Source organism: Cnephaeus nilssonii, assembly GCF_951640355.1.
Source record: "Cnephaeus nilssonii genome assembly, chromosome: X".
Lineage (NCBI taxonomy): Eukaryota > Metazoa > Chordata > Mammalia > Chiroptera > Vespertilionidae > Cnephaeus > Cnephaeus nilssonii.
In genome coordinates, this window is record NC_137071.1 from 12,458,165 (window position 1) to 12,483,188 (window position 25,024).

General features: G+C 41.8%; 1 protein-coding gene across 2 annotated transcripts in view; it reads left to right on the plus strand.

Annotated features, from left to right (window-relative positions):
* PDK3 (pyruvate dehydrogenase kinase 3) overlaps nt 1-22,661 on the plus strand; it is a 72,384-nt gene extending 49,723 nt beyond the window's left edge. The window contains exons 7-12 of one of the 2 annotated variants that reach the window (XM_079764679.1): nt 8,409-8,485; nt 10,006-10,107; nt 10,523-10,633; nt 13,394-13,507; nt 15,713-15,852; nt 19,592-22,661. In XM_079764679.1, coding sequence (XP_079620805.1) covers nt 8,409-8,485; nt 10,006-10,107; nt 10,523-10,633; nt 13,394-13,507; nt 15,713-15,852; nt 19,592-19,622 — 575 coding nt within the window. In that variant the 3' untranslated portion in view covers nt 19,623-22,661. The remainder of the gene's footprint in view (nt 1-8,408; nt 8,486-10,005; nt 10,108-10,522; nt 10,634-13,393; nt 13,508-15,712; nt 15,853-19,591) is intronic. The other variant, XM_079764680.1, reaches the window with a different exon arrangement.
* The last annotated feature ends 2,363 nt before the right edge of the window (nt 22,662-25,024 follow it).

Genomic DNA, 25,024 nt, shown 5'->3' on the forward strand with positions numbered 1-25,024 from the left:
GTCTGTGTGTCTATGTGTCTGTGTGTCTGTGTGTCTATGTGCCTGTGTTTGGAGGGTTGGGAAAATTTGTGAATGTGTGGAAGTATTTCTGCACATTAGATTCCTAGAAGTGGAATGACTGAGTCTTAGGGTATAGGTATTTACAATTAAAGATAAGCCTGGATGGCATGGCTTAGTGGTTGAGCGTCAACTTATGAGCCAGGAGGTCACGGTTCGATTCCTAGTGAGGGCACATGCCCAGGTTGAGGGCTCAATCCCCAGTGTGGGATGTGCAGGAGGCAGCTGATCAATGATTCTCTCTCATCATTGATGTTTCTACCTCTCTCCCTCTCCCTTCCTCTCTGAAATCAATAAAAATATATTTTAGAAAAGATAAACCAAATTCCCTCTTAAAATATATCAGAACTGTATTTCACTTATCACATGATCTCACTCATATGTGGGATATAATGATCAATATAATTTGAGATCAAAAATATCAGAGACAAATGGCAGGGGAGGTGGGGGGGGGGGTTAGAGAGCAACAAAGGACTTGTATGCATGCATATTAGCATAACCAATGGACACAGACACTGGGACGGTGGGGGCTTGCCTGGAGTGGGAATGGCGGGGGGGGTCAATTGGGAAAAAAGGAGACATATGTAAAACTTTATTTTATTTATTTATTTATTTTAAATATATTTTATTGATTTTTTACAGAGAGGAAGGGAGAGAGATAGAGAGTTATAAACATCGATGAGAGAGAAACATCAATCAGCTGCCTCCTGCACACGCCCCACTGGGAATGCGCCCGCAACCAAGGTACATGCCCTTGACCGGAATCGAACCTGGGACCTTTCAGTCCGCAGGCTGACGCTCTATCCACTGAGCCAAACCAGTTTCGGCCATATCTAAAACTTTAGATAATAAATTTTAAAAATATGTATAATGAGATCAAAATGTGAAAAGACTTCAGGCTGCTGTTGTAAGACATTGGCCCCCTACATTTTACTAGGAAGTAGTGAATCAAAGCTGCTTTCAAAGTCCATTGGATCCTCTGAGTTGTGCCAATGTTTTGAATCAATACACTATGGGAACCGAATGGACTTGGCTGGAGTATTCCTGAGTAGAAGCATCAGAATATTCTCTCTCTCTCTTCCTCCTGGCTAGGCGGGGCCTGACCTCGCTGTCCAGCTTTCTGTTTGTCAGACATGGAACTTACATTCACAGATAGTAACCAGTTGCTCTTTGGCCTGAATAGCAGCCTCACTCACTGAAGGCCAGAGCAGTGAGCCTGTTCTTGCCGATTCCCAGGTGCAGCTGTGTCAGCCACTCCTTCCCAGCGAGGTGGCCACGCTGGGCAGCACACCCCGCCAGGAGCAGAGCTGTATGACTCCTTTTGTCATTGTCTCCTGCATGACTTTTTAAGCCCCTTTTCCCCCACCACTAAGATAAATGAATGCTGGTGGTTAGAGGCAGCCTCTAGTTTCCTAGTGCTTTCAGGTAATGTATTTATGATTTATATTTATGATTTCTTAAATGTCAAAGCTCTTTACGAGCGCAGTTAAAGACTCTGCTTTGTCTCTAATAAGTTCTGTGTTAGAGTTGCAGGTTGAAGGTTGGCCCTGAACAGCGTAAGTAGACACTATCGCTGCAGAATGAGAGAGAGTGCGCGTGTCTCCCACAGCATGATGGCTGACTGTTTTCAGGGAGCGGTCAGATCAGATCCAGTTACTTATGGACTTATTTTCAGAGCCTGTGTGAACTAGCATAGCATTGCCTTTCAGGATGCTCCCATTGCCCAACGGGTGCCTTTAACAATAGTCAGCGACATGCTTGCTGCCCTCGCTCTACATTTCAGACGAGTAAGGCTGCCATTAACCCAAAAGAACAGTCCATTGCTACCTGAGAATGTAAGTTTGGCTAGTTTTACATACCACCTTTTTTTTTCCCTGAATTTTTTTTCTTTTCCAATGAAGACCCCTGAGAAAGTGGTAAATAGGATTTTGTAGGACACATACTGTGTGAACACCACAGTATTTACCAGTCCTCACTAGAATTCAGAATATTGGGGGCCAGTTATAGTAAACTTCCTTTATTGTCCTTTCTGTAACACATTTAACAGCCTTACTTACCTCAGATATTTCTGACTGGCCACTTGCAGCAACCTGTGTGGGTTCCTCCAATGACAAGTAGCTATTTCATCACACTTGTCCTCATTTCTCTTGAGAAATCAGTTGCCAATACATTAAGCAAATAAAAATTTCTAATTGACCTTTTCAGCATCCATATTGTAAGGCAGCAGGGCTTAGGGGGAAGATGGGAACTTTGTAGCTTAACCAGGCGGTAGAAATCTGGATTCAAACATTTAGATGTGGGCCTTAGACAAGTCACTTCCTGTCTGACACTTGGCTTCCTCATCCATAAGCTCACCCTGTGGGGCAATCCTATATAATAAAAAGCTAATATGCAACTCGATTGAAAGGTGGAACAACCAGTCACTATGATGCGCACTGACCACCAGGAGGCAGATGCTCAGCCAGAAGGCAGGCTCATGGCTGGTGCGCACAGCGGCGGTGGTGGGAGCCTCTCCCGCCTCTGCGGCATCACTAAGGCCGTCAGTTGGACATCCCCCGAGGGCTCCCAGACTGCGAGAGGACACAGGCTGGGCTGAGGGGACGACCCACCCCCCCTCCCCCGAGTGCACGAATCTTGTGCACCAGGCCTCTAGTGAAAGGATAATGTTACTGGGACCTCAAATACAGCACCGGGCACATACTGGATATTTTTATTTTTATTATTTTTTAGAATATATTTTTATTGATTTCAGAGAGGAAGAGAGAGAGAAAGAAACAACAATGATGAGAGTGAATCACTGATTGGCTGCCTCCTGCATGCCCCACGCTGGGGATCGAGCCCACAACCCGTGACCTCCTGGTTCATAGGTTGACACTCAACCATTGAGCCATACCTGCCAAGCATACTGGATATTTTTAAAAGGGTGGCTACTGGAATTTAGGATTGACTTGGGAAAGATAAGACTTGTATGGTTATGACTTGAAATTTTTATTTCTAGATTAGTCTTTCCTCTCAGGAGGTTGATTGATAGCTTTAGTTTTGGTGGGTAACAAAAATTTGAACTCATGCTGTTTTGTTATAACAGGTTTCATCAAAAGGGTATATATCTACCCTGGGATAGTTGACCTCTAGTTTCTCAATATTGGGTACTTTTGTGGATATTTTCAGGCAAATGGTTCTATGCAGCAGTCAAAAAGCCATTACTGATAGCTCCATTAATACTGTAGAAATTAATTTTTAGTAATGAGACTAGGCAGCATTTATTGACTGCTTACAATGTGGCAGGCTCTATGTAAATTAGTTTATCACCATGATCTCATTTCATCCTTATATTAACCCAGTGAGATAAGTTCTGCGCCATTTCAGAAATGGGATGCCAATCCCAGATGGGTTAAGTTCCTATTAATATATCTATTAAATGCCTAAGTCAGGACTTGGCCCCAGTGTGACTGAACTATACTATATATTGTCTCTAATAGCCTTATTCATTGATTTTGGGAATTGATTAACCATTTCTAAGTGCCCAGCTACCATTTCTCTCTTTTTTCTTCTTGAATCTCCTATTACAACTGTTTTTTTCTCTTAGAAATCTGTTTTTAATTTAAATTTTATTTTTAATTACAGTTTATATTCAATATTATTTTGTATTAGTTTTGGGCATACAGCATAGTGGTTAGACAATCAGATATTTTACAAAGTATTCCCTCTGATATTTCCAGTACCCCAACTGGCACCATACATAGTTATTACAATATTATGTAATTGCTTATAAGGTAACTGCTTTTCTTTTGCTGCTTTTAAGATTCTTTGTCTTTAACATTTGGCATTTTAATTATGATGTGTCTTGGTATGGGCCTCTTTGAATCCAATTCATTTTGCTTGGGACTCTCTGTGCTTCCTGGACTTGTATGTCTTTTTCCATCACCAGGTAGGGGAAGTTTTCTGTCATTATTTCTTCCAATAGGTTTTCAATATCTTGCTCTCTCTCTTCTTCTTCTGGCACCCCCATGATGCAAATGTTAGCATGCTTGATGTTGTCCCTGAGGCTCCTTACACTATCCTCATTTTTTAATTCTTTTTTCTTTTTGGAGTTCTGATTGGGTGTTTTCTGCTTCCTTATCTTCCAAATCTCTGATTTGAATCTCTGCTTCATCTACTTCACTGTTGATTCCCTGCAATGTATTCTTCATTTCTGTTTATTTTTTATGTTTTCTAGTTTCATTTTTATGTTTCCTATCACTTTATTGAAGTTCTCACTAATTTGACCTACTCTTTCCCCTAAGTTAATTGAGCATCCTTATAAACAGTGTTTTTAACTCTACATCTAGTAAATTTTTTGTCTCCATTTTGTTTAGTTCTTTTTCTGGAGTTTTGTTTTTTCTGTTTTTTTTTTCTTCATCTTGGAATGTTTCTTTGCCTCTGCATTTTGGCAGCATCCCTGTGTTTGTTTCTGTGTATTAGGTAGAGCTGCTATGTCTCCTGGACTTGGTAGAGTGGCCTTGTGTAGTAGGTGTCCTATAGGGTCCAGTGCTATTGCCTCCCTAGTCACCCAAGCAGGGCACTCCAGGTGTACCCTATGTGGGGGCTGTGTGCACCCTCCTGTTGTAGTTGAGCCTTGATTGCTGTTGGCACTTCAATGGGAAGGATTTACCCCCAGGCCAGTTGGCTGCAAAGACTGGCTGTGACCACTGTGGAGAATCAGCTGTGCTGGGCCCACCCCATCCATTTTCAAAAAGATACTTCTGAATGCACAGGAAAATGTAGTAGAGCATATCTGGATCATAGGGTTCACCTTCTCCATTTTGAGCCTCCAGTGTCATTAGATAGAGACCATAATTCAAGTTGGCCACAGCAGAAGAGATGAGATCTTCTTGGAATCACAGAAGCTGGCATCTCCCAATGGGCTTCAGTCTGTTCTGGAGCATCCTTCTCTAGCTCAGTGTTCTTGGTCTGAGCCCAGTTTTTTCCATACTTCAAGCCCTTCTTCTGGCTTTAGACAAGTTGGAAGCAGAAGTTCTGGGGAAGGCTGTGGTGCCCACTGAGTCTGCCCTTTGAGTGAGTCACTTGTGGATACGGTTGGCTGGTGCTTCGATGTGGTCTGAAGCTGTCTGCCGAGTGTACTGGCTCTGCATTTCGCTTATGATTAGTGAACATCTTTTCATATGTATGTCCTCTTTGGAGAAGTGTTTATTTGGGTCCTCTGTTCATTTTTTTAATTGGATGTTTGTTTGTTTTGGTGTTGAGTTACATGAGTTCTTTATAAATTTTGGATATTAACCCTTTTCCCTTTTCCCTTGAATGCATTTTTTTTCTTTGTAGCTTCCATTTTTTTTCATTCTTATAGGAGAATTGTCTGAAAATAAAAAAATTGTATATGCTATGTAGAGTTCTCTTGGTACTTAATAGATGTTGTTTTAATGAATGATATTTGGAGCAATGACTGTGCAAGATAGAGATTTCATTAAGTCTTGAGCATGAAAAACCTGGACAATTTTTTCCATTGACTTTTTAAAATGTACCCTCAGATGGAACATTCATATTCCATTTGTATCTTATTTTAGAAAGTCAACAAATGTTTATTAAGACTCCACTACATAAAAGCTACTGGATCCAGGATTAGGAAAGAGTCATGGACAAAACATTTGGCATGATTTTAAAGGGAAGGACAGACATGTAAACTATATTGCTCCCAAAGAAAAGTCCGAGTAATTGAGCAAGTCTTCAGAAGGCTCCTAGAAAGTGTTGATTGAACTAAAACACACACAATAAAACTATGAAAGGTATCTTAATTTCCCTGAGATTTGGAGTGAAAAGGGTTGAATTCAGAAGGCTGTTTGTATAGCTAGTCATGCCTTTTGCTACAAGATAAACATTTAGTGTACTCCTGGAGTTCCCATTAAAATGATGATAATGGAATACCAACAAAAACAGCAAAGAAACCAGGAGGTTCCTCAGTGGACCACTGCTATCACCTCTTGCCGTAGGGTAACCAGAGGGAAATACATCGAGCAGAAGCCACAAAGGAGGCAGCAGAAGAGATGGCACCTGTTGCCAGAGGTTATCCTGGAGGGACTCCAGGAGCAGAGCCAGGAGGTGCAAAGGACTGAAATGGGAAGTGAAAGGGTAGGGGTTAGTTGGAAGCTGGTGTAAGTTAGAGCTACCTCAAATGATTAATCCAGTCCCTCATTCTTCAACAAGAATATTACAACCAAGGTGTATCAGGCCTCAGGTGAAAACCAGCAGTGTGAATGAAAATGTGACTGGCATTTAAACTTAGCAGCTGCACTGTCAGGGCCAGAGGGCCACCCCCCTTTCCAAATTCTGAGAGAAAATGATTTTGAATCAAGAATTCTGTACCCAGCCAAACTTTCAATCAAGTGAATCAGAGGACTAAGGATTGAGAAATGTACCTCCCTTGCACACCTTTTTGCGGTAGGTTATCTGACGGTCTTGATGGTGTGTTTACTAGAGATAGAAAAAGTAGCGAAAACATTCTAGAACTTCCATCAAAAATGATTTGAGGATGATTGCTATGCATTATGTTTGGAAAGCAGTTGATTCTAATTTGAAAACTCCTTAAGAATGGAGTAGGCACCATGCAATAGAATAAAAAAGCTGGAATATCTTAGTGATATGGAGAGGAAAGCATAAGTTTCTGGTGCAGTTACCCAAGAGGAAGGGTAGTTAGAAGTTCCGGGAAATATGTAAGACTGTATCAGAAAGACATGGTCCAGATATTCGATGACTTAAAAAGGGTAGTCTGAGGACGATAAAGAGAATCCATTTCATCTTGAGACAGACATTCTTCTTCAAGTGATGCCATTGGACTCACAGGGAAGGAAATGTTATCCTGGTACACTGTTGTGGGGGCTCTGCAGTGATCGGTATAGAATCTATAGGCAGAGTACAGAGGAGCTCATTAGGGTCACAAAATAGAATGTAAATATTATTAACCAGAAGACTAAAGCAAAAATAGTAACGAGTGGCTGCCTCTGGGTGCAGTCTGGGGGCGGGGGTTAGATAGGAAAGGGTGGAGGGACTTGTTTTCTTTTTAACACATTTTAAAATCATTTGCATATATTAACTTAATAATTTAAAAAATAACTGATTATCAAAGAGTTCAGGATTTAGAATCACAAAAGCTCTTGGTCCAGGTGTCCAATTTTAGCGCCTCTTCTGTTACAATGGGCAAGTCACGTCGCCTCTGCAAAGCCTGTGTCGTCACCCATAATAATGCCACCCACCCTATGAGCCACGCAGTATTATCACAAGGATTCAATTGGATAATGTATGTTCAAGCTCTTCGTAAACTAAGAACCAAACGAATGTTCTCTCTACTTTATACTGTTAATTATGTACTTCATTAGAGGAAGTAGTTAGGTTGAAATTACAACATGGGTGGGTATGTCTGTGGTCTACTTAAGAAAGTTCACATAGTTTCAGTCTCTAAAGTGATTTTGGGTCACAAGGACTACATTTTCTAGCATCTATTCTATAGCTCACACTGTTCTTAGTGCTTGACATGGAATTAGACATTTCTTAGATTTCCCCAGAAAATCGCTGATGCAAGGAGAAAGGACTGTAGGTCTCCAGGGGGCTGTCTGTTAGCTCCTAGTAGAAAAAAGTCATGTGAACCTTACATTCTACTCTATAATATGCCTTGTTTGTCATCATTTAACATTGCTCTTTAGTCCAATTCACTAAAAAGATGTGCCCCTTTTCCTCTGTGGCTTCACATTCCCCCTGCTGACCACTGGGGTCAGTGGTAGGGGTAGGTGTCTCCCAATTTGAAAAACACTGAATGAGCCCTGGCCGGTGTGGCTCAGTTGGTTGAGCATCCTCCTGTGCACCGACAGGTCACCTGTTCAATTCCTGGTCAGGACACATGCCCAGGTTTCAGGCTCAATTCCCAGTAGGGGGCATGTAGGAGGCAGCCGATGAATGAGTCTCACTCATCATTGATGTTTCTCTCTCTCCCTTCCTCTCTCTGAAATCAATAAAAACATTTTTTAAAAAGAAAAAAACACACAGTGATAGTTGGATGGCCTTATTGTAATGCTTAGAACATTATGATGTAGGTGATAATATTCCAATATTACTCAACTAAGTTCCAAAGCAATTGAATAATTTGCCCAGGGTCACATAGCTGGTAAGTAAAGGAACTGGATGCCCCCCCCCAAAAAAAAATTTTGTTGGACTTCAAAAACATTTGCTCAGCCCTGCCTTTAGAAGTGGAAACCTAAATTAGCCTTTTGTAGAGTTCTTTTTTATGTACTCAGAAAATAGAATGCAAACATTTTTTACTTCTAGTTTTGGTCCTTATTCATTGACGATTTTGTCTCTGTTTTCAGCCAAAGCTCCAGGCAAACCTATTCAGGTAGTTTATGTGCCCTCACATCTGTTTCACATGCTATTTGAGTTGTTCAAGGTAAGTGGAATTTAACAACATGGGAAGAAGTCTTCATTTTAAATTACTTTGATTCAGGGCATAATGGATTCATTACATTAGCATAAGAAAAAGGTTTTGCATACCATTTAAAAAATTCTATTTCTGATATCCTGTGGGTTTTATAATTTGTACACTGTGAGCTGAAAAATTGCTGTGTACAGTGTAGTCTTTGTGAATATTAGTATATATTGATTTTGAAGCTTAATTGTACTTTAGTGATTTGATGTAAAATCCATACTGTTTCTTCAGTTAGGAGATTAGGGATGCTCTTTAGTTTCCAAACCTGGCAAGGTTTTATTGATGGTACACAGATCAAAATAAAAACAATTTTACACATATTTACGCCTCTGAACATTAACTGTGATGGTGCATTAGTAGTAGTTCTAGTCCTGAGAGCTACCATAACCCTTTTACATATTCGAGTCAATTTAGAAGATCTGACAGAGGCAGAGGAGAAAGATATAGAAGGGTTAGACTAAAAAAAGACACCCCCAAAAAAGAGAGTCTTTAGAATCTGGCTTAAGCTGCTGCTTTTGTTAACCAGTAGCTAATGGCATTTATGGTAGCAGAATTACAGGTACAAGGCGTTGGAGCTAAAATTTTAGTTCTTCCACTATGCGTGAAACTCGAAATTGAACGCCTGAAAATCACTTCTGCTGATTTGCTTCCCAAAACGATGCTGTTACTAATGCAACACTTAGAGGTGGAGATGGGCATTCAGTTGTGAACTTTCTCCTCCTCAACAGCTGTGGCTTTTGCAGAACTTTTTAACGGACGTCTTCCACTTTTTTTTCCGACCAAATGGTTCATTCTGTGGGAAGCAGGTTTTCCACCTGCTTTAGAGGAAAGGCGCTCTGAAACCACAGGCTGATAAGTAGAGTTCAGGTTCTCCAGTGAGCCTCTGCGACCTCGTGACCTGCGATAGAAAACATTCCTCTTGGTTGAAAGTTGAATGGCTTGAATACCCTAAAGCAAAACTAAAAGAATAAAGGGAGGAAAGCCCTAGCCAGTTTGGCTCAGTGGATAGAGCGTCGGCCTGTGGACTGAAGGGTCCTGGGTTCGATTCTGGTCAAGGGCACGTACCTGGGTTGCAGGCACGATCACGGCCCTGGTTGGGGCGCACGCAGGAGAGTTCTTTTTTGGATGTGTCTCTCTCACATCGATGTTTCTCTCTGTCTCTTCCCCTCCCTTCCACTCTCTCTAAATATCAATGGGAAAATATCCTCAGGTGAGAATTAACACCAAAAAAGGAGGTGGGGGAAGAATCAATGTGCAGTATGGTAGATGGGACTTAAACTAGATGAAAAACAAAGCATCAGGGAGTGTTTCTTTGATCTGAACCCACATTGAGCTAAGTTCTTTAGAGGGAAAAAACGTCATATAAATGCAACCAATATTCCCCCCACCCCAAAAAAATTGTGCATAAATAAGCTCGTGTGAGTTTCTTTTTTTAAATTGTGATTTGTGAGGGTTGTAAAGAAAAGGGTTTATTATTTCAGAACTCAATGAGAGCAACAGTTGAACTCTATGAAGACAGAAAAGAGGCCTACCCAGCGGTTAAAACCCTCGTTACTCTGGGTAAAGAAGACTTGTCCATTAAGGTAACTGCTTTCTTTGCACATGCACTTGAATTGTCAGTTCATGTCATAGTATCTAGACATTGTGGAATCAGAGGGAAGGGAAGAAGAATGACGTTTGCTGAATGTCGTATTTGTAAAGTACCATATTATAGATCTTTGACTTAAGTTACCTCGTTTAAACTATATAAGTAGCCTGTTTTTCAGGGAGCTAAACAGGGTCTCAAACCCAAGCACGTGGGATCCCATGGCACTTTCCTACCTCCTTTGTTTTAACACTCTTCATATTTCATTGGGGGTTCAAAGCCCTTGTACACTTGAGAGTAATCTCATAAGGGCTTTATTTAATAAACTTGTTGCCTCCTATTAAGTATGGAATGACTCCTCCTCCCCGCCTTCACCACCTCCTCCTCCTCCTCATCCTTCTCCTCCTTTACAGATCAGCGACCTAGGTGGTGGCGTTCCCCTTCGAAAGATAGATCGTCTTTTTAACTACATGTATTCCACTGCTCCTAGACCAAGCCTGGAGCCTTCAAGAGCTGCCCCTCTGGTAAGCATCTTAAACTGCTGCGTAAGGAAAAACCGTTAACATGGGCAGGGACTCCCCACGGCCGGGCAGAAGCCTCGTTGAATTGGAATGCTCCCCGTGTGGGCCTGGTTTGGAGGCGGGAGAATTTTATGCCACTGCTACTTTCTTTGTGAAGCCTTTGGGCTTAGATTTCTTCTCTCATTTGTGTCGGAGACACACTCCGAGCTCCGTGCCTTACTCCCTAATACAGAGAAAAGGCATTTCCTGTGGAGGGGGTGGAAGTCCAATTGCGGGTGAGCAAAGGAACAGTGCAGCGTGCGTGGCTGTAGCGTGGTCCTGGCACTTTTCGCGTGCATACCATAGAGGCCAAATCACCCCGGGCCCTTGAACTTCCCCACCAAATTTGTTTATATAATTAAAATGTTAAAATTAGGAACACTACATTTTCTATATTAAATAACACAAGCAGGAAACATATAGGTGGTGTATGCATTTTCAGAGCCCTTTCTGTCTCACTCTGGAAATAACCTTCAGCCCTATTAAGGCAGTGAGGAAAGTCTGGTTACCATGGCAGCACTGAGATCCTGGTAGGGCCACACTTTCTTCCCCCGCTGAGTGTTTCTAATTGACAAACAACAATTGAGCCCTTTGTCATTAAACACAGCAACATCTATCAGTCTGCAAAATGGTTCAGGGTATAAATTAAGCTTCATTTTCGAGTCCTACCTGACTGGTAAGCACGTAAGATTATATTTTATTTGCATGAATAAAAATCTTACATTTTGCATTGTTTATTCAAGACAGAGTTTATTAACTCAGCGTGTTGAACACAGAGTGGGAGTCACTTACATTGGATTCAAGAAAATTCATGAAAAATCAATTTTGAAAGGCATTGCCTTGACCAGGCTCTGGTACCTACATAAATAAATGTCAAAAGGTGGGGGGCGCAGGGCGGGGTGGAGGGGAACACCCACTACGAGCAAATCTAGAGCCTTCCCCAGTTATTTAAAAGGAATTTGAGTTGTCTATTCCAGGTCTCAAAATACCATCCTGGGGATAGCTGTTATGTCATAGTTATTTGTTAATGAAACTGAACACCTGAAGCAAGAGACTTTAAAAAAAAAATACGTGTGCACCATCCCATTTTATAGAGGAGAGAATAAGCTTAGTACCTCGCCCAAGGTCATTGAGCTCATCACAGCGCTGGCTATGTCTGTGTTCTTTCCAGTTTATCATATACCCTCTCCTTGTGATTCTTCCACTAATCCCTCCCAGTCAGTAAACTGTCCTCGGCTTTAAAGTGTGGCCCTGGCCGGTGTGGCTTAGTTGGGCGGGTTGCTGGTTCAGTTCTCGGTCAGGGCACATGCCTGGGCTGCAGGCTTGATCCCCGGTAGGGGGCGTGCAGGAGGCAGCTGATTGACGGTCTCCCTCTTTCTCTCTCCCTCTTCCTGGAATACACTGGTTTCTTTACTGTGGGGATCTCAGTAACTATTGTGGCTGTTTTGTCTTTACTACTGGCCATACTCTGCCAGTCTTAATGCCCTTAAATGACGGGGTGCACTCCTCTGTCACACCCAGCCCTTTGAGTTAGGCCCTGCCCTGAGGAAAAAATCTAGGGAAGATGGTAGAAATCCATGTAACATGGTTAGAATTGCTCTTCTGTAGTAATTTCCATGCATTTAGTTTTATTATGTCTTAAGAGTTAAGGTGTTTTTTTTTATTATTACATTTTCTGATGAGAAGACATTCTCACAGAGGTGCAGTAAATTGCTCAGAGTTGCCTGGCTGGTGTGGCTTAGTGGTTGAGCATCAAACTATGAACCAAGAGGTCACGGTTCGATTCCCGGTCAGAGCACATGCCTGGGTTGTGGGCTAGATCCCCAGTAGGGGGCGTGCAGGAGGCAGCCGAGCAATGATTCTCTCTCGTCATTGATGTTTCTCTCTCTCTCTTCCTCTCCCCTTTTCTCTGAAATCAATAAAAATATATTGGGGGAAAATTGCTCAGAGTTGCATAAAAAGCGAGTTTCAATGTAAGTGTATCTGAGCCTAAAGCCCATGCAACTGCCACTCTAGGTGCATGACCCCACCAGCTCCTTTGTTAACTGTAGCAGTGGATTTAACCAGAGGGACTGAAGCTTCCCCTCTACCGAAGCTTCAGTCTCAGTTTTTATTGTTAATACTGGAGGTCTTCCACTCCCCCCACCCCCGCCCCAACAACCTATTACTAACAGTCAGGGTTCTACGATATAGAGATATAGGCGGGTACTGGAATTCTTTTCTTGTCTCTAAAAATACTAGTATTTGCACTACCATATATCCAAATCTTGTAGTATTCCTAGAACCTTAGGAAGTAGTCGCTCAGGAAATTTTCTTTCCAGTGTGTTAGCCTTGCACTGCTGTGCTATTCAATTTATTGTTTTTGCTTCAGAGAGCAAGGGAATCTGATAATGAAACTTTGAAATGATGTGGTTTCGTTTTGTTGCCAGTTCAAATTCCACTCGATTGGGATTTGCTTTAAAAATGTGCTTTCAAGTGCTAAGAAAGCATTAGTCAAAAATTGCAGTATTCCTATTATTTTCTAAACCTACAAGAAGTGTTTTTGTAGAGTGAAAATAGTTTGTTTGCCACAGACGAGCATATACATCATTGCAGAGGTTGAATCAATTGTTTTTTTTTCTTTAAGTCTGAATCAAGAATTTATTTTTAATCTTGAATGATCCTTATACCAAACGCGATAGCAAGTATGCCTGTCTCACGGAATTCATTTTCTTTCCCCTGTAGGCTGGATTTGGTTATGGCTTGCCAATTTCTCGTCTGTATGCTAGATATTTCCAAGGAGATCTAAAACTGTATTCTATGGAAGGAGTGGGTACGGATGCTGTAATTTATTTGAAGGTAATGCATTTTTTTTCTGTTAGCATGAAGGCATCTACACTTTAAAGCTGTAAGTTCTAATAACTAATAGATAATAGACCATAGCATCTGTTATCCTATATTATAAAAGTGTAATATGCAAATTGACTGGACGGTGGAATGACCAATTGCTTTGATGTGCACTGACCACCAGGGGGCAGACGCTCAACTCAGGAGCTACCCTATGTGGTCAGTGCGCTCCCACAGGGGGAGTACTGCTCAGCCAGAAGTCGGCTCACAGCTGGTGAGCGCAGCAGCAGTGGTGGGAGCCTCTCCCACCTCCGTGGCACCCTAAGGATGTCTGGCTTATAGCTTAGGCCTGCTCCAGGACTAAGCTGTCAGTCAGACATCCCCCAAGGGCTTCTGGACCACGAGAGGGCACAGGCCTGGCTGTAGGGCCCCCCACCAAGTGCACGAATTTTGTGCACCAGACCTCTAGTCTCTTATATTCATCTCAGATTTACTTCAGTTTATTGTGAAAACCATGTTATGCCTCACCCTTGACAGTACACTCAGATATAGCAAAATGTGAAATATGGAGTTATAAAGAGTAAAATGATTGATTTTTAAAACCATAATTCAAAGTTGTGATTTTCAAAAGGTTGCATATCCATTGAAAGGATTCATCTAGCAGGAGACAGATTATCATAAACTGGAATCTTTCAGTCTGTTGCTTTAAAAACTTGCTGGCTTTCCCAAAGCCATAATAATTCAGTTATCATAATATAGTCATTAAAAGGCTGATCTAATAACAGAGTTCTCTGTGACACAGATTACCTCATTCATTGATACTGTTATACTTTTCTTGATTTCTAAACTCTAGAATATTTAAAGTATTTTTGAATAGGTTATATAGGTACATATGACAGAATTTTAATGCTATAAAAGGGAGAGAACTAAGTCTCTCCCATTACTGGCCCAAACTCACCCTGTTCTGTTCCCAGCAGTAACCAAAGGTACCAGTTTCTTGTGGATCGTTCTAGAAAAATTTAAATTTTTTTCACACAAATGATTATTTCAGCACTTTGCTGTATATATTTTTTACTTACAGGTATATATTGGAGATCTTTCCTTATCAGTTCACGTAGAACTGGCTCCTTTTTAATGGCCATATAGTGTGCTATCTATACTAATAAAAGGGTACTATGCTAATTAGACTGGGAGAACTTCCAGGAGACCTTCCGGACATTCTTCTGGACAAAGCCATGGTGTCAGGGCTGAGGTAGAGGCGGTTAGAGGCCAAGAGGGGGGTTGTAGGTGATCAGGCCAGGATGGGATGGCAGTTGTGGGTGATCAGGCTGGTGGGGGGCGGGGCCATTGGGGGTAAGCAGACCAACAGAGGGGCCAGTTGGGAGCGAGCAGGCCGTCAGTGAGGGTCAGTTGGAGGTGATCAGGACAACAGGGGGGCAGTTTGGAGTGAGCAGGCCGGCAGGGGAGGCAGTTGGGGGCGAGCAGGCAGCAGGCAGAGTGGTTAGGGGCAAACAGGCAGGCAGGCAGGCAGGTGAGCGGTTAGGAGCCAGCCGTCCCAGATTGCGAGAGAGATGTCCGACTGCCAGTTTAGGCCCGATCCCTGTAAACCAGCAGAAGGACATCCTTTGAGGGGTCCCAGATTGGAGAGGGTGCAGGCTGGGCTGAGGAACATCTCCCACCTCCACCCTCCCCCCCGTGCATGAATTTCATGCACCAGGCCACTAGTATGTTATAAAATATAACATGCATGTAATATATTACAACGTAACTTCACCAGTATTTGGAGTGTTTATCTTAGATGCCGGTGCATTTGAATGTGTGATATTTGATAACACTTTATGGCTTTATGTTTGTAAATCTACTATGTATGGAATTTTATTTCTTTCTGAGCCCCCTGGGAGAATGGTTGCCCAGTGAACAGGAGTGCTTGGTCTAAGACTGTATAGTCCAAAGTATCTGAAAGCAGTACTAACTGGATTCAAATGCTTTTTGTTCTGGTCATGTATATGTCAGTACTGGCTTTGAATGAGGGAATATTTTTATTCCTTTAAAAAAGCTTTCATCTTCCCAGTCTAAGTAATCTACTAAAATAGTATAGTTTTAATATAATTCAAAAAGTATATATTAAGGTTTCTAATGTTTTATATAAAATTTGAATTCGTATTTCATGTGTGACAAATGGCACTGTGGCCCTTTGGTGTATATTTTTTCCATTAGGCTCTTTCAAGTGAATCATTTGAGAGGCTTCCAGTATTCAATAAGTCAGCATGGCGCCATTACAAGACCACACCTGAAGCCGATGATTGGAGCAATCCCAGCAGAGAGCCCAGAGACGCTTCTAAATACAAGGCAAAACAGTAATAAATTACTTCTCTTTCTATCCTAGAGTATCTGATTTTCCCCACAGCGTGCCATTCAGGCAATTGTTACTTTCAGCCAAATCTTCTTTGTGGTTTTATCACGGGAAAAGCAAAGTGAGCCCTGGCCAGTGTGGCTCGGTTGGGCGTCCTCCCGTGCACCAAGAGGTCCCTGGTTCCATTCCCAGAGTACATTCCCTGGTTTCTGGCTCGATCTCCACTAGGGGGCGTTCAGGAGGCAGCTGATCAGTGTTTTTCTCTCTTCCTTTCCCTTTTTATCTCTAAAATAAATAAAAACATACTGGGGGGGGGGGGGAAGCAAAGCAAAGTTATCCTTTAAAAATATTGAAGCAGCTTTCTCACCCCAGACAGGAAAGAGAACAAGAATTGGGTAACCAGAATAGCCATTCAAATAGAGACCCTGCTCTCCCAGGAGTCCTTGCACTGTGGAGATCTTAATAGCAGGGAGCGGAGTTTATCATACCAGGAATTATATTTGAAAAGTAATTGAGTTGGCAGTTTATCATCATCCACCGGGCTTGACAGAAAAAAAAGCTAGAGAAATTCTGTGGGTTCAAACTGAAAAAAATCAAGAAGTTAAAATGATCAGTCAAGATAAATAAAATGTGGTATATCCACACAATGGAATATTATTATTCACCTTTTAAAATGAATGAGGTCCTGGCACATGCTACAATATGGATGAACCTGAAATCATGACGCTAAGTACAATAAGCCAGACCCAAAAGGACAAATACCATATCATTCCACTTATATGAGGTACCTAGTGTAGTCAGAGTCATAGAGATGGAAATTAGGATGGTGGTTGCCAAGGGCAGGGGGAATAGGGAGCTTGATGGGGAGAGAGCTTCAGTTGGGGAAGATGAGAAAGTTCTGGAGGTCAGTTGCACAACAATGTGAATGCACTTAACACTACTGAACTGGACATTTAAAAATGACCGATCATATTGATATTTTTTATTCAAATTTAACATTGCAATGTTCCTCCCTATCTTCTTCTATCTTCTATAATAATAAAAGCATAATATGCTAATTAGACCAGACGTCCTTTCGTACTTTCTTCCGGACGAAGCTGGGGCTGCAAGGGAAGCCCGGTTCCCAGGTGCCAGAGGGAAGCCGGTGCCGGCAGCTGGGGGAAGGAAGGCCTACTCTTGCACAAATTTTGTGTATTGGGCCTCTAGTTATATTTTAATTGCATATATCTCTTCTTACCCTGAAAACCTTATCCTATATAATAAAAGGCTATAATAAAAGGCTAATATGCAAATCGACCAAACAGCACAATGACTGGTCGCTATGACGTGCACTGACCACCAGGGGGCATATACTCAACACAGGAGCTGCCCCCTGGTGGTCAGTGCGCTCCCACAGGGGGAGCGCTGCTCAGCCAGAAGCCGGGCTCTCGGCTGGTGAGCGCAGCAGCAGTAAGGACCCCTTGGGGGATGTCCGCCACAGGGGAGCAGCCTAAGCCGGCAGGCGGATATCCCCCTAGGGGTCCTGGACTATGAGAGAGTGCAGGCCCGGCCAAGGGACTCCCCCGCCCCACAGTGCACGAATGTCGTGCACTGGGCCTCTAGTCTTAACATAATGCAACAGAAAGCTATTTGTCTGCAAATATATTTTATATAGCTTTGTCATTTTGTACCATTATCATATCATTGGTCTTTTTGATGAAGGACATAAAGAATATCTACACTGATGTATTGTGTTTTTTCCTATGGAAGTCTTGTGATGGACCTCTGAGCAATATTGTGGGACTAGTCACTTACCTCAAATGATAAAATTTAGAGGAGTTTGGCTTGTGCATGTGAGTGCAAGCACACACGTGGTTATGCATATGTGCACACACACACACACACATACACACACACCACCACCACCACCACCACCACCACCACCACCACCATCCCTGGCCAAGATTAAGCTGCATCACCTTAATACACCTGGATCAATTTCATTCGATTCCATTCTCAGTCTGTATGTAAGCCAGGTAGTGTGTTGGGCATCAGTGTGACCAGTTAATTCAAACTATTGCTCTGATGGGGGAGTTGTTGAGTAGTACAGAAGCAGTCTTTTAAAATAACATCCATTTGAATTGTAAAAAGATGGCTTTAATTGAATATTGTTTTAAAGGCAGTTTTAAAGCTAAAACAGTTTAGATGTATACTAATTAAGATGGGCTTAATTAGTATACAACACTGTTCAACACTATAATTTCTAATATAGTGTTAGACAAACCTTTTAGCAAAAGACAAATTTTTAAAATTCTAAAATGGTTAGCCTGACAATTAAAATTGTTAAATTATACAAGTAGGATAATCTTGGGAAGTATTCACTAAGTGAATGAGAAAGTCTAAGACAGTAGTAGGCAAACTCATTAGTCAACAAAGCCAAATATCAACAGTACAACGATTGAAATTTCTTTTGAGAGCCAAATTTTTTAAACTTCTTCTAACGCAACTTCTTCAAAATAGACTCACCCAGGCCATGGTATTTTGTGGAAGAGCCACACTCAAGGGGCCAAAGAGCCACATGTGGCTCACGAGCTGCAGTTTGCCGACCACGGGCCTAAGAAAACTTACTTTCTAATCAGGTTTTTAACAGTTTTATTGATATAATTCATATACCATAAAATTCACCCATTTAAAGCATACAGTATTCACAGAGTTGTGTGACCTTCGCCACTCCCTAATTTTATTTTATTTATTTTATTTTATTTTTTTAAAAAAACATACAGTCTCTTCATATTTACAGAAATTAAGATTCTCCCACTTAAATATATTTTACAATGAGTCATTTTTAGGTGGAGGAAGATAGCATTGTGGAAACAAGAGAATGCTCCCTCTGCTTTTTGGGTTTGTTGTTTGTTTGTTTTTTAAATATATTTTATTGACTTTTTACAGAGAGGAAGGGAGAGGGATAGAGAGTTAGAAACAACGATGAGAGAGAAACATCAATCAGCTGCCTCCTGCACACCTCCTACTGGGGATGTGCCCGCAACCAAGGTACATGCCCTTGAACGGAATCGAACCTGGGACCCTTCAGTCTGCAGGCTGACACTCTATCCACTAAGCCAACTTGGTTAGGGCGCCACTCCGTAATTTTAGAAAATTTTCATCTCCCCCAAAAGAAACCCTGTACCCGCTAGCAGTCATTCGTCATTCCTCCTTTCTTTTCTTTTCTTTCTTTCTTTCTTTCTTTCTTTCTTTCTTTCTTTCTTTCTTTCTTTCTTTCTTTCTTTCTTTCTTTCTTCCTTCCTTCCTTCCTTCCTTCCTTCCTTCCTTCCTTCCTTCCTTCCTTCCTTTCTTTCTTTCTTTCTTTCTTTCTTTCTTTCTTTCTTTTTTAGGTTTGTCATATAAGGCTTTTATTATGTTGAGGTATAATCCCTCAATTCCCACTTTGTTGAGAGTTTTTTTGTTTTGTTTTGTTTAAATTTCTTTATTGATTAAGATATCACATATTTGTCCTCATCCCCCCATTCCCATCCCACACCCCTCCCCATTCCTCATTTCTAATCAGATTTTTAACTGAGAGTAAAGTGTATATATAAGTAATTAAACAGTAAATCGTTTTCTGTAGTAACCATAGAGAATAATTCTGAGATAAGGCAAAGGTTTTTGAACTATCACTCTAATTAAACACTGAGTAAGTCTTGGTTAAAATAGAGAAGGTTATACTCATAAACTCACTATGGATATTCCCGTTATTTTCTTTGTAGAGACAAGATCAAGACTAATAGAACTTTCTAGAGAACTGAATGCTCTGGTCCTCTCTCTGAAGAAAGATCATCTTCCGCAAGTCAACCTCTGAGCTCCTTTCCTCTATCAACTCTGAGCGTGACACCATAGTTATTCCAGTGCCGGACATTTCCCAGAGAAACTTTCATGTAGCTACTTCAGATCTTCCAACTAAAGTAGTAAATTGAGTACCTTTATAGTATGTTGTGATTTGGTTGGTGCCTGTCATACAGAGCACAGAGCCTCGTGAGCGCTCTCGTGTCCTCATACCTCTCTCCTCATTATCATAGAGTCGTGTCTACAGTATTCCCAGGGTTCCAAGCTCCCTCCCCATCCCAGATACAGATCTCTACTGTTGTACTTTGTGATCAAATACCATGTTTGTCCCAAACCACTGACTAAGGCCTGGGGAATCTGGAATTGAAGACATTAGCTGAGCGATAATTCAGTCCCAGGGCCCTTTCTCCTCAAATGCATCCCTCCTCGCTCTCTGGTGGAGAGTTTTGCCTTCTGCCATCTGATCGCATTCTCATTGTGAGGTGTGTGTACTTCCACATTTAGTCTTCGATGCATTGGTTTTATTTTAAAATTCATGTATATACTTCTATTAGGTCCATGAAACGGTTCCAAAGTTGTCTTGAAATGTTTCACTTAACTGCTTGGCTTCAAAGATCTTAAATGAAAAACTACCTTCTGGTCACTGTCAAGTTTGTAAAGAGTGGGCAGTGGAGCTTTTATGCTTATGTAAACTTTCTACTAATCTAATACTGTACCTTTGTCATATGATACTCCTTTGTCGTTTTCTAAGGAATTGGAAGTCCTTGTGTGATGTACTTCACTAATTGTAAAAAAGACTATCGAAGGGTAAAGTTCTTTCTACTTTATTTTGGAAAATGCCCTACATCTTCATAATTTTCATGAATTTTGGCCAGTTTTAGAATTGCCGATCTGATTTTCACAATCGTTTGCATTTGGCTGAGAGTTGGAATTGGCGGAGGACTTAAGGCGAGGAAAAAGGAGCCGTTATTATTGCCCCATAGAAATGGAAGCTATCGGAGAGTCCGGATTGCAACCCGCCACTTACATAGCTCCATGGGGTGTGTTTCTTTCATTTCATTATGCGCTAGTTCCCGTCATCTTTAGAAAGAACTCGCTCATCTCTTCCATCCTTAGAGGATCTCATCAGAGAAGTCATAATCAGTTCGGTAAAAGAAAGGCCACTGTACATCCAAAACAGGAATGACAAGATGGTCTTTATGGAGGCCGAGTCAGTCTCTTGGGGATAGGGCTTTTCCACCGGATTATTTCCTTGTGTAAAAAATGTAAAAATAGTAGTTCTTTGCATTTAAAAACCCTGGCTTCCTTATAAATGTTAGCTAGTATATGAGTATCTTCCTAGGCTACCATTTCTAACATACTCCTGCCTTGTTCTGTTTCACTGTGCTTGAAGAATGCCCATTGATTGTTATGCCCTTCCAGCAAGATCTGTGTAAAGGTTGAAGGTGAAAATAGGGTATGGGAAAATCCTATCACATTCCTCCCTTTACAGATCTCTTCCAAAAGAAAAGATTTTTTCCAATGTTTTAGTGACTTCATTGGTAGTCCTTTACTAATAAGCTTTCTAGTTGACTCAAATCCGTCTGACCCAAGTACAATCTTGCCTCCTGTTTGTTTTCTGCATTAAGAATTGAACTTGGCTCCCAAAGTAACCATGAGCAGCGTTTCAGGAACATCTGGCATTCTCATAGTTCAGTGACCCAGTATTCAATTTATTGTTTTTGTTGGCTATGCATGATTCTTTGAACTTCACTGCATCCCGTTGGCTGTTTGAGGGTTTGTCTCTGAGCAAATGGTCAGATGTCTGTGTGTAAGTTGTAATATAAATAGGCATTGACCCCTTTCCTGCAAAATTCATTTAGTTCCCCCAATTCCTCTGTTTGCCTTTCATTGACTTGATTTTATTTTAAGTATTTAGAGACTGTGTCTGCTATTTGGAACAGTGCCAGGCACATAGTAGGTGCTTAATAAATATTAGTGGAATTAAGGAATGCAAATTTGGAGACATTAACCTTGGGTGGAAAGCAACATCTTTAAATTCTTAAACTAGCTTTTGGTTCCAAATTAAAAATCATTCCATTCAGGAGCTGTGGGGGTATTGAATTTCCTATTCATAGTGCTAAGCAGTGACCTGGAAATGTACAGAGATGAAAGAAAGGAAGTAGGGATAGAGCCACAGAAGGTTTCTGGCCCTTTCTTTGTCTTTAAATATTCAATTTGACTCCTTGATACAGTGGTCCTTTCCATCCAACCAAGTGGCATGGTTTTATGGCCTTGCTTGTAGATTCCAAAGAACTTTCACATACAGCATCCCTTGATCCTTACCGTGCCAGGAGGTGGACCATGCAGGCATTATCTCTGTTTTTCATGAGTCCCAAAGCAGTGCATTGTTTGCCAAGATGGCATGGTAAGTGAATGGAAAAACCAAAGAGAGTAATGGGTCTTCTTATTTCTAGACCTACACACTCAGCAATGAACCAGGTAGTTAGCATTCTCTTTTTTGGAGTGTGTGGAGAAGATACAAACCAGTTTTTCTATCGTGCAAGAGAATTCCATTCAGGAGAGGTTTTCTTTTGTGTGTTTTCATTTTGGCATGGTTAGTTAGAGGAGCCAATCGAATAGATTTGGCAACTTTCACCGAGGAAGACAGGCAGCTTAAAGTGCAAGGCAGTCGGTAATTGCTAGAGTTATTTAGATTTAATTTTATGTTTGAATGAACTCAGTGCTCACTGCCAGCCCTTCATACAAAGACTTCTCATTTGAGAGTTGATGGTTTTATCTTTTGGAGGACTGGTTGCAGCTTCATTTAGATTTTCTTGCGTATTTACAAATGTTACAGTTCCTTATGTTCAGTAACTTAGCTGCCTCTCACGTTCTTGGGTCACATCCTTTGTCCCTCGATTCTTGGGGCACCTCACTTTATTGTCTTCCAGTGCCTGCTGGTACTGAGCCGAGTCTAGATCTTTCATCCCCTTTGCTAGGTGACCTGCTTGTTTGTCTGGGGGTACTTGTGATTTTTTTCCCCCCGAGTATAATTCGCTTTTTAATGAGAAAAATGTGTATAAATGACAGAACGCCACCGTCGTGTGCAGATGGCGGTCGCGAATACCCATCGAACACATTCTGCCCTAGGAAGGGAGGGAGGGAGGGCGGGCGCCAGGGCTGAGCCAGTGGCCCGCCCCTCGGCCCGTGGACATGACGCCAGGGCCGCCAATGGGGGCCTGCACGCGCCTCTTGAATGGGAAGCGATCGAAAGCGCAGCAGCAGTAATACTGGGTGAATCCTTCCTTGCGTAAAACCTCTGAGTTAATTCATTGAAGGTATCAAAAATATACCCTGTAAACCAATGATTTCTTTCTTTTTTTTAAATATATTTTTATTGATTTTTTTACAGAGAGGAAAGGAGAGGAGAGGGATAGAGAGCTAGAAACATCGATGAGAGAGAAACATCGATCAGCTGCCTTCTGCTCACCCCCTACTGGGGATGTGCCCGCAACCAAGGTACATGCCCTTGACCGGAATCGAACCTGGGACCTTTCAGTCCGCAGGCCGACGCTCTGTCCACTGAGCCAAACCGGTTTCGGCTGATTTCTTGTTTATCCTTGAATTCAGTAACTTCATTCAAGTATGTCTCAGAGTTGACAGTCAACTGTTGGCTTTTTCTGGTTCTTAATGAGCATTAGATATTGACATTTGGGCCTAACTGTATTTCTTTTTTTAAAACATGTTTTTATTGATTTCAGAGAGGAAGAGAGGAGAGAGTTAGAAACATCAATGATGAGAGAGAATCATTGATCGGCTGCCTCCTGCACGCCCCCTACTGGGGATTGAGCCTGTAACTCATGTATGTGCCTTGACCGAAAATCAAACCTTGACCTCCTGGTTCATGGGTCGACGCTCAACAATTGAGCCACGCCAGCCAGGTTTGACTGTATTTCTTACTGGTTTATTTGTTCTCTTCAAGTTTGTACCAGTATTGGCTCTCTGTTATCGGTCCTTCACATTTACAGAGTGGCCAGATTATTATGACCACCCCATCAATACTTCGTTGGGCCACCTTTTGCCTTCAAAACTGCGGTGATTCTTCTTGGCATTGATTCCACGAGATGTTGAAAGGTGATGCGAGGAATCTGACACCATGCCTGATGAATAGCACTGTCCAGTTCTGTGAGATTTGATGGTTGTGGAACCAGCTGCCTGATGGCTCTTTTAACTTCGTCCCACAAATGCTCAATTGGATTGAGATCGGGTGATTGTGGGGGCCACCTAAGCAAGGTAAAGTCTCCCCTCATGTTCTTGAAACCACTCCTGCACAATATGAGCACCATGGCATGGCACATTGTCTTGTTGGAAGAAGCCATCTCCATTGGGAGATGCCATCAACATGATAGGATGAACTTGATCAGCAATGATACTTAGGTATGTTGTGCTATTCAGACGTTGTTCCACACGAATTAAAGGGCCCAAATCATGCCAGGAAAACATGCCCCAAACATAACACTGCCCTCACCAGCTTGAAGGGTTGTACTCATGCATGTGGGGTGCATGCTTTCATGCTTTTTCCGTGAAATTCTCACTCTGCCATCTGCATGATGCAACTGGAAACGTGATTCATCGGACCACATGACTTTTTTCCAATGCTCAACTGTCCAATCCTTGTGTTCCTGTGTGAATTGGAGACGTTTTATCTTGGTAACTGCAGACAGCAAAGGTGTTCGAACAGGCCTTTGGCTTCCATACCCCATACGATGCAGTGTACGGCTAATTTGCCTACAAACGTCAGGTGGTCATAATAATCTGGCCACTCAGTGTATCTCTCCTTCCATCACTGTCATCTCCTTGTCTTTTTTCCTGCGGTGGGATTTCTTTCTCTGCTCCCAACCTTCCATCTCACTGACTCTGTTTTCTGTAGTGCTGATCCTAGGTCTTGATGCTTGCAATGTGGCTTTCACTTCCGCCCCGAGTTTATTTTTTTTCTCTGTTTCTTTCCTTAGCTCTGCCAGCTTTTTTCTCTCATCATATTGTCCTCTTTGGCTCCTTCTTTTGTTACATTAGAGGCTGACCTCTGTTGTCTACATTGTTGGGGTTTCTGAAATCATTCTCTTTCCACAGTATGTTTATCTGTCTTTTGTTTCATTCATTCCTTTTCTTCCATGTTGCTTTGCTCTATTATTGTTGCACAAGTATCATGATGGCCTTTTCTGCTTATTATTTTTTATTGCATGGGACCAGTTCTGTCTGCCCAAGAAGAGTGGAGAAATCCTCCTTGACTCCTTTCTCAAGTAAGAAGAGTTTGAATGATCACCTTAGCACTTGAACTGTAAGGCCACATCTTGATGGTCTCTAATAGTGAGGCT